General features: G+C 37.1%; 2 protein-coding genes across 3 annotated transcripts; both read left to right on the top strand.

Annotated features, from left to right (window-relative positions):
• Window positions 1-2,406: 2,406 nt before the first annotated feature.
• Window positions 2,407-3,586, top strand: LOC311067272 (protein rapunzel; the record flags this gene model as incomplete). The annotated part of the gene is made up of 1 exon (XM_084089013.1): window positions 2,407-3,586. The coding sequence occupies one exon, from the start codon at window positions 2,407-2,409 to the stop codon at window positions 3,085-3,087; it is 681 nt and encodes a 226-aa protein (XP_083945139.1). The 3' UTR covers window positions 3,088-3,586.
• Window positions 3,587-6,814: 3,228 nt separating this feature from the next.
• Window positions 6,815-10,081, top strand: LOC311067270 (protein rapunzel-like). 2 transcript variants are annotated; one of them, XM_084089008.1, is made up of 2 exons: window positions 6,815-6,963; window positions 7,920-10,079. In XM_084089008.1, exon 2 carries the CDS (start codon window positions 7,922-7,924, stop codon window positions 9,101-9,103), a length of 1,182 nt encoding a protein of 393 aa, XP_083945134.1. In that variant the 5' UTR covers window positions 6,815-6,963; window positions 7,920-7,921; the 3' UTR covers window positions 9,104-10,079. The 2 variants fall into 2 exon arrangements, with proteins under 2 accessions (XP_083945134.1, XP_083945135.1); XM_084089009.1 differs by lacking the exon at window positions 6,815-6,963 and adding an exon at window positions 6,971-7,082 and having other exon boundaries at window positions 7,920-10,081.
• Window positions 10,082-10,297: the final 216 nt, after the last annotated feature.

The raw sequence follows: 10,297 nt of genomic DNA, 5'->3' as shown, positions 1-10,297 counted from the left end.
CTGTACACCCCTCCACACTGAGCTCATATGAAACTGCCCATCCTGCAGTGACTGCTGGGAAGACATAGACGAGGGAGAAAGCAAACTGAAGAGGTAAGAATTGCAATATCCGTCACAGGCAACTAGATAGTGTTATTAAAATACATGAAAAAATGTGTAGATTTTTATAGGTATTGTTTGTTAAAGTTTGAAAATGGCAGAAAGAGAATACAGTCCTCAGCATGCACAAGGAAACATGGAGCAGCAGCTAGAGGGAGCTATAACAGGACAGACAGCAGCCGAGTGAAGTTGATGGGATGAAGCCCCTTTAAAATACTCATGTTGTTTGAGAAAACAAAGAGGGATGTTAAATTGTTGTGATTTTGCTTGAAAAAGTTGTAAATGTTCGATCTTGATCCCAGAGCTGCAACAAACACCCAGTGCTCAATAAAATAAAAAGCTTTGTATAAGAAAAATTTACCCAGAACACAGGAGAGATATTCGAACAAAATGATTTCAGTCCTAATTCTCACTTAAAATTGTTTACAGTTCACACACTGCAAAAAAGTGTGTGTATATATATATATATATATATATATACACTTTTTTGCAGTTTAGATATTTGTACTGGAAAACAGAAGAAAATATTTTTTTGCAGTGCAGTCTGTAAAGTGATGCAAGGTCTGTTTGTTATTCAAGATCAATATTTAAATATTTAGTTATTTTTCAACCATTTACAGTATTTTAACAATTTCTGTGTTCTGTATATAAGCATGGTTATAAATCATGTGTATCATTAAAATTTCGAATTGTTTTTTAATGATTCAGATCATTAAATTCAGAGCCCATTGTAGCATATTTAAGGTGATATTAAACACATATTTCAATAAAAATATTTATATATACACTGTCGTTATTTACTCACCCTCGTATCAATTCCAAATCTACATTATGGTTTCTATAGTTGTTGTTTTTTTGTTTTTCTGTGGAACACAAAAGAAGAATTTTAGAACTCTTCAGCTCTTTTCCAAACAACAACAGCTCATAGTGACCACATCCATTCTCCAAAAGGACAAAAAAGCTATATAAAAGTAATCCATAAGAAGTCCATATGTTTTATGTGTTCCAGACAGGCTGTCAGTCTGTGCATTAGTGATGGAAAATTTCAGTGACTTATTTTGGAAGTTATTTACACCAGTAGGTGGCAACAAATGATGAGTCAATGAATCCTTTATTCAAACGATTCATATAAAATAAGCTTATTTAGCAACGAAAGAAGCGACTAGGTGTTTTCCATTTTCTATTGAGAAATTACTATTGTACTAATAAAATATTCGATTAGTTATCTCCAAAGCTCTCTCTATTTTGCTGTAGAACATTAAACCGTTACCCTGCCTCAGAAGTCTGTCCGAAACAAGTTTCGTAAGATACTTTCATGTACGAACACTGCCTACAATGTCATTGCCTGATAGGGCAGCGAGGCAACAAATCAGCTGCCTAATTTTTCAGACGCAGCCCTACTGTCTGTGGGTGAGTCACTGAGTCATTTCGCCGAACGATTCGATCAAAAACACAAGCTGATTCATTCTGGAACGAAACTAGAGACTGGCTGCATCCAAAATCGCATACTCTCTTGAATTATTTTGAAGTAATGACCGCTAAAAAAGTATGTTCTATATAGTATGAGTGGGTGTAGTGTGAATGTCTGGTCGTACTAATATTCACCATGTTGTCATTATCATGTGATCTACCAACATCAGTTACATCGCTTCACTGCCATTCATGAATCCTCTCCCGTGGCCTCATGGGATAGTAAAGTGTCCATTGAATGCACACTTCAGAATCTTGCCGGAAGAAGTAGGTCATCCGGGTACTTTTTGCCTACTCTTTTATGAGTACTGTGAATTCGGACATGCTTCTTTTGTCACATACTGTTTTTCGCCTACAATATAGTAGGGAAGTATGCGATTTCGGATGCAGCCACTGTCTTTATGAGAGAGTCATGGAATCATTAATTCAACCGATTCATTAAAAAAAACGCTTATTCATTCAAGAACGGAACAAGCGACTCTTTTTATGAGTCATTGAATCATTCACTTAACTGTTTGGTTCAAAAACGCAGATTCATCCGGGAAGGAAACAAGTACTGTATGCCACATGGAGATGCCAGCAGCCTTGCGGTTATTTGGATTCAAAAAGTGTGTGTGAGGAACAGAAAATGTTAAATATTGTTCATATGGACAACTTTTACCAATTTTGGAAGAAACTTCACTCAGCTGCTTTCTATACAAGTGTGATCATGAGCTTGTTCTAGAAAGGAGCAGTGTAAATATTCAAACTAAATATTGTGTGAATATTGTGTGTCTTTGTATCACCAGTTTCTTCTTCAGGTAAACATCTCTGAGAAGGGCTCTTCCTCCAGACTCAATGGCTGAAAGTGAGATCTTCGAGGACCCAGAGAAGCTGAAGAGGGGCCTTGTGAAGGTTCTAGAATGTGTGGCCACCATCTCGTCAGCAGCAGCGGTGGTCAATCCCATCTTCGGCGTGGCCGGCTCTCTCATCCGGGTGGTGCTGCACCATGTGGACGATGAAGACATTCAGAAACTCAAACGTGAGTTCGGCAGCGTGAATCGAGCCCTGGATGAAATTTCACAGCAGAATCAGAATGTATTACTTCAGATCAGAAAGGAGACGGTGGATGGTCTGTACTGTCGTCTAGAAGAAAACATTCGTAATCAGTTCTACAAGTTCATGGACACCGTGGAGGCGTCTGCAGCACACGAACAGCGCAAGAAGGAGTTTGAAAGGAGCTTTGTGATCAATCAGTGTGACCAGAACCTGTACACACTTTATGGTGCGGTGATGGGCGAATCAAAGATCTTCAGCCAGCCCATTCTGGAGGTGTACATGAATCATTCACAGGGTGACCAGCGCGTCATGGAAAACCTCTGCACGCGACTCACATACCTGTTCTGCATCGGCCTCATTGCTCTCATGAGTTACGCTGCCATCGTCGGAGATGATGAAGAAGCTCTGAGCATCGAGTGGGAAGAAAAAATGAAAGATGTGGCCAAAAAAATGTCAGAAGTGCTGAACACTTATGAGTGATTTTAACCCATGTGACTGGCCAAGCAACAACTCAGAACATCCATCCGTCCGTCCATCCATCCATCCATCCATCCATCCATCTATCTATCTAGGCACCTAGCAACACCCTAGCATCCACACAGAACACCTAGTAACTCCCTAGCAACATCCTAGCAACCATCTATCAAACTGTTAACCCATTTCTAACGTGTTCCTGCAAATATTTGCACTTGTGAAACAAAAGTTATGATACTGTCATACAGCAATATTATTTTCTGCCAGTGATGTTTTCATCTTTTTGTACAGTTTACTACACGCACTCAAACTGAATCTGCCCAAGCCAAAGTCACAAAAAAAAGTTCTTTAATGCCAATTAACAAATCTGTAATCCTAATAACTTGTATAGCCTTTAAAAAAATTCTGTAGATCTCTATCTCTCTAGAATTACATTATATTGCTATATTCTTCTGGCATTGTCTTAAGTACTATGCAGAATTGTGAATAAAGATATGAGAAATAACGTTACACACACTCTTCCTTTCATTTCAGTCAGCCACAGTGAGCAATGGTGTCAAAGTGAAGGGCACTGTGATCGTGTTTTAAATAGTGTTTTGAGGTTTTTGTCTAATATATGTGACAGCAGAGAAATTAAAATTAAGCAGGTTGTGTAAATTATTTAGATACATTTACTTTATTACATAAACATAATGAAATGCAATTATATAAATGTATCCTTCTATAAAAATAAATTGTCTTGAAAAAAGTTATACTGTATATATATAAATATATATTTTATATGTGTGTGTGTGTGTGTGTGTGTGTGTGTGTGTGTGTGTGTGTGTGTGTGTGTGTGTGTGTGTGTGTGTGTAACTTATCCTGACATGCACTAGATAACCCAAATTACATATATACGATTTAGCTAATCTAGTTATTCTTCACTGTAAACACAGTAATTACACATTATTGAGATAATAATAATAATAGCAGCAGCTTCATGCTAAAGAACAAGACTATGAATTATAGCTAGATTATTGAAAGTCAAACATGATAAAATGTTCACTAAATAAGTTTTTTTTATTTATTATTAAATATGCATGCAAGTCCTATAGTCCTATCGCTAAGAATTTTCAAGATTCACTTTACCCAGTGTGACTTTCCTTCAGACAACTCTTCAGCCAAATCCTGATTAATAAGAGAAGCAGAGAAGTCAGATCCGTAATATAGTTCGGTCTGCCTCAAAATTGGTAGGTTGTGATCTTTTGAAGACATTTATCATTTTAGAAAAGGTCTAACAATTCTGAAATATCCTACATATCGTCAAATACGATTGACAATTAGCATACTGTTAGGATTTTCGGTATAGTTCTGTTCTGGGCAAAAACTCCCTGCGCATCCATGTAGCCTAGCATGTATAAGAGCAGCAATAACCCCCCTTAAACAGAACAGAACCAACATGAATGTATTGCAGATATCATTAATTCAAGATTTTAAAGTACAACATGATTCGAGAATTTATTCTGATTCAAGGGGAATCAGAAAGCCAAACTGACTGAACAAGAGGAGGAGCTGGGGATGGAGGAGGGTAATTCGCTCCTGAGAAACATGATAGCTGCTGATAATACTGAAGGAGCTTATATATGAATACAGTGATAGGTATCGTATTCCTATAGCTAGACGTGGATTAGCTGAGAGTCAGCTGATGCGAGTTTGACTAACGTGACCTGCCAGAACTGACGCTACGCTTAATATCCGTCCGGACAGCTCTTAACCCCTTTTCAGGCAGACTATTAACAAATCATCTACAATTAAAGCACTAAAGCAATTAAAACTAAAACCAGAATTTTTGAACAGCACTTATTGTTCATGCTCTAATTCTTCTGGTATTTATGCATCTGTATTTCATTCCTTGTAATTGATGGAATATACACTGCCCGGCCAAAAATAAATAAATAAATAAATCGCTGTTTGGATTTAAATGTAAATGTTTAAGATTGGATCAGTATTGCAGTGATTATATGTTTCTGGCATGTTAAATGTTTGGCAACAGCTCTTCTAACCCTGTAATTGATGGAGTGTGTGCACATCTTGATGGAAATAACATCACAGCATTTATTTCCATTAAGAGGTGCATCAGTTTTTGTCCAAGATGTTGTATTGACAATGCAAGAGTCCAGCACTCTGTAAAGTCTCCTCCAGCACATCCAAAAGACTCTCAAAGAATTTAAGGTCTGGACTCAGAGATGCCAATTCATGTGTGAAAATTATTCTTCATGCTCCATCCCGACCATTCTTTCAAAATTTGAGCCTGATGAATCTTGACATTGTCATCTAGAATATGGCCATGATTTGTCTTCCTACATGGTTGTGTAAGAAATGAAAAGCTACACACTCCATCAATTAGGGTTAGAAGAACTGTTGCCAAGCATAATAATCACTGAAATGATGATCCAATCATAAGCATTTGCCTATTTAAATCTGATCAGAGACTCTTTTTTTTTTTTTTTTTGCCCGGGCAGTGTATACCATAGGTGTATACGTGTTGTTTTTCATTTTTATTTATATGTGTTTATATTGTCTCTTAGTGTATGTTATTATTGTTGATGAGCTCACTAGGAAAAATTCTAGAAATGACAATAAATAAATAGCCACAGAGAGAGAGAGCCCTCAAGCTCTATCAGAGACCAGGGCAAGTTGTCAAAAAGTCTACATTTCTTTGTCAATTTCTACATTTCAAAAATCAACTGCAAATACATGAATTTCTCTAGCAGTAGTTTTCTATGTCATTTTCAAATACGAAGTACAAAACGGTCTGAAATGAAGATTTTTTTATTTCATTTTTGTAATTAATTAATTCTAATTGTAATTAATTCTGTTATTAAACCAAAAATTACAGTATCAACATATTCTATTTTATTATAGCTGTTGGATAAACAAGCTGCCAAACATAAAAGCCATACTGAAATACATTCGGAAAAAGATACAAGGTAGACTTCAAATAGCTCTTCTCAAGGTCACATTTTAAATGCATAGGCCCACTGCCGGGGCAAGTTGTCACACCGATGCTCTCATTCCCTCTTGCTTATACTCACTCACTTACAAACTTATATGTTGCTGCTTTATACATTGTAATTTTATATAGTGAAAACATCAAAGTATTTCTCTAAAAACATTATTTTCAAAAACAACTATTTACCCTAAAAAATATGACAACTATGTGACAACTAATACGTAAATTATATGATAGCCTATTAACTTAAATAAATAATTAAAGTATATATTTAAAATATTTCATTAAAAAATAGCTTCGAAAAGAGCATGCATAGCCTATATAGTCCGTGAGCTGTCCATTATCACTGACTGAGGCACAATCTATTAAACACTCGAGTATCGTGATGGCTATAACAAAATGTTGCACTGTACAATAGTATACCTATATAAATACTTTTCATTATATGCTATTAAATAGAATGTAAAATACCTTGTTTTGGATATTGAGATGCCAAAATCCCAAATCTGCGCACGTTCATGTCCAGCAGCGCGTGAGATGTTGCGCACGACGCACAAATAATCTGCAATTAAACAGTCTCGTGTAAAATTGATGTCTGAATAGGAGATCAGAGATCCATCTGCAAACAAACTATAAAAATACACTGCTGTCAAATATGAGCCATTGATCCGACAGTTACCAACTGCTTTCCAAAACGACCCCAAACCAGTGCGCGCACAACTCTCTCTCTCTCTGTCTCTCTCTCTGTCTCTCTCTCACACACACACGCACGCACATCTTTTCCACAGTGAGCATTTGATCACGACATTTCGCTTTGAAATCGAACCTGAAACTGTGGGAATAATTTGGAAACTTGGAGGTCTTTCCAGCAGCTCTTCATCCTGAGAGGCGTGAGAAACCTGTTTAAATATGTTTTTGCTATGATGATGATGATGTTATCTCAAGGATGCGCATAATTAAGACACATCCACGAGACAGACTGCATTAGAGCTTTAGAGAGATTAGCAAGGTGTGTCTTGAACTCTGGATTCACAAATGTAACCTAAATGAGTCATTGTGTATTTTATTGAACAACATTATTTTAAAGTAATCTATAATTGTTTCAGTTGAACAGTTATTTATCTCTGATGCATGATTGTTTTTTAAAGCCACTTTAACTATTCAGGGGTTATGTCAGATTCAAACCATGAACGTTTTCTCATAATTCTATATGACTCTCCTCTGTATGTCACTGTGGTTTTAATTTATGATATATGATATATTACAAACATCTGACAAAAGTGATTGCACATTTTAAATACCTATTATAGCCTACTGTTGCAGTGGACAGATGCATCATTTAACAAAAAAAAAGAAAAGAAATAATTTATATATATATATATATATATATATATATATATATATATATATGTCTTATGATGCCTCATTTACCTCATTGTACCTTAGAAGAAAGCTGAACAAAACAGTAATTTTTCTTGGCACGTAACAATGCACTCTTTGCTTTGCAGAACAACATGGCTATACACTTCAATTAAACACATGATATTTTTTTTCACATATGTGAACATAAACCAATATAAATCATATTATTTCTATTTGTAATGTAAATATTTGCACTGAAAGGATTTTGCGATTGAGACAGCCCTTAAAATGGCAGACTCCCTGATCAGTGCCCTGACTACTGAATAGGGAGCGGAATGAGACGCACCCATGGATTGCCGGAAAATTCCACCAGTGGAGGGGAAAGAGTTAATTATGCAAATAGCAGTTTGCTTAAATAATTTACAAATGTACCTTAATATAACTGTGGTGTTTCTTTGTGTGTGTTGTGGTTTTGCTTTTAAAGAAATGACCAGTCCACTAGAGAGGGTTGTAGCCCAGAAGAAGGAGGCCATTGAAGCAGTGATGGAGATGTTTGAGAGAGGAGCCGAGGTGCTGGCCAGCGCTGTTGGAGAGATGTCGCCGCTCTTCGAGGCTGCAGCTCCAGTCCTCAAGCTCGTCCTCAACAATGTGGAAAGCAAGGAGATCACGTATGTCAAAGATCAGTTTCTAGTTGTGAGGAGCAAGTTAGATGTCCTCTCATCTCAGCTACAAGACATTGACTCTGAGATTAGGAGGAGACGTTTGGATACCCAGTTCTTCTCTGTGGAGGAAAATTTGCGGAACCAGTTTAGAAAATACATTGACATTCTGGAGGCCAAACCTGAGTATAAGGAGGTAAAAAAACGCTTGTTCTTGGAGCATTTTTTCATAACAGGTGGGGAGAAAAACCTCTGTGTGCTTTATGATGCTGTGTTGGGGAACAGCACATTTGGTGAGCCAATCCTGGATGTTGTGGAACAATACGAGGCCAGAAACAGAAGGGTCCTGGAAGATTTCAGCGTCAGGCTGAAGGAGCTGCTCTGCCTGGGAATAATCGCTCTGCTGGGATATTGTTTCCTTACTCAGGGAGAAGAAGCAGAGCAGGAGAAGATTCAAGAGTGGAGCGCAAAGATCCAAGAAATTGAGATGAAAATGAAGGAAGCGATTGAGAAATGTGTGCAATCGTTTCCAGAGCAAGCTGAACTGGACATCAAGAGGCTTGTGAAGGAAAGAGTGGATGGGAACCTCCAGGAAACGGCCAAGGAACTGCTGGACTTCCTGGTGAAGAAGTACGACTGGGTGAGTTGGTCCATCAGAGGCGTTAGTGACTTGGGCAAAATTAGGAACTTTCGAGCTGGACAGAACTTTCAGAGTGTGGCCGGACAGAGTTATTTTGAAGTGTCTGAAGGAAATGACATAAACCTGGTGGTCTCGTTCTGCAGCGCCCCTCAGCCTGTGCCCAGTGAGAGCATCAAACAGATGATGGAAGGTCCTGCGAGGAAGGGAGATGCCAAAGCTGTCGTGGAGCTTCTGGAGAAGCAGTTAGCTGGCTTTCTGGTTCATGCCGTCAGTCGTCACAAGGAGAGCTTCGCTGTGTCGAGTTTTCCTGAAGAATGTCACTACTGGGACAAACACAAGAACGTGAATGTCTGTGTGCATGCAGAGTAGATTTAGACATTAACTAGCATGTTATATGTTTGGAAACAGTTCTTCTAGCCCTGATTGATGGAGTGTGTAGCTTTTCATTTCTTAAAAAAACATGTAGGAAGACACATCATGACCATATTCCAGGATGACAATGTCAAGATTCATCAGGCTCAAATTGTGAAAGAATGGTTGGGATGGAGCATGAAGAATCATCTCTGAGTCCAGAGCTTAAATTCATTGAGAGTCTTTAGGATGTGCTGGAGGAGACTTTACAGAGTCCTGGACTCTTGCATTGTCAATACAAGATCTTGACCTCTTGATGGAAATAAATGTTGTGATGTTATTTCACACAAGAGATGTGTCAATTTTTTGTCAAGATTTTTTATTGACAGTTCAAGAGTTATATATAAATGTATATATACAGTATACAATATAGCCTATATATATATATATAAAAAAAATGTATGTAATATGTACACAAATGTAGGACTTATCTGATCTACTGAATAACTGCCATATTTTCAAACAAAATAGGTTGGCTATTTGTGCTGTATTACCTGGCATGTTTACACATCATAATGTCATAATATAACTGAATGTCTATCTGAAAACATTCCCTTTAAACGCAATAGGCAGCAAACATGTTAAATATTGTGATGTTATGTAAACAAATGCTTTGTGGTAATAAAGACTTAAGCAACGAGACTGGACGGTACTGGCTAAGAAATGTGCTTCCCCATTTAGCCTGCATGATAATAACCTGAACTGACAGTATCTGTTCCTCATCAGCCATAAAACAGACCATGGCAGGACGTCTCGGGAAACTAATGCACATGCACAGCAGAGCTCAGCTGGGTTTTAGACTAAAATATGCCCTTTAAAAATTCATGTCAGTTCAAAGTTGAATTTATATATTTCCAAGAAACAGCTTGTTTGCTGGTTTAGCTTTTTTCAAGATTATACACTCCAAAAAATATTTAGACCTAAAAGTATGATTTATGTTTTTGAATTGCATATAAAATGTTCATCCATTTGGAGTACACCGCAACAAACAACATAAACAAACTATACGTGATGCATATTTGTATTTATAATAATAAATGAAACTGTTATGAAACAGGTATGTTTCCTGGCACATTTTATTATTAACTACTTGCATCTATTTTATTTTATTTAAATAATCATATTTTCAAAATACACTTATTCACATTGCTT

Source organism: Abramis brama (genome assembly GCF_963993115.1).
Source record: "Abramis brama genome assembly, chromosome: 17".
Classification (NCBI taxonomy): Eukaryota; Metazoa; Chordata; class Actinopteri; order Cypriniformes; family Leuciscidae; genus Abramis; species Abramis brama.
The sequence above is the reverse complement of the archived record's forward strand: the minus strand, read 5'-3'. Positions and strand labels throughout refer to the sequence as shown.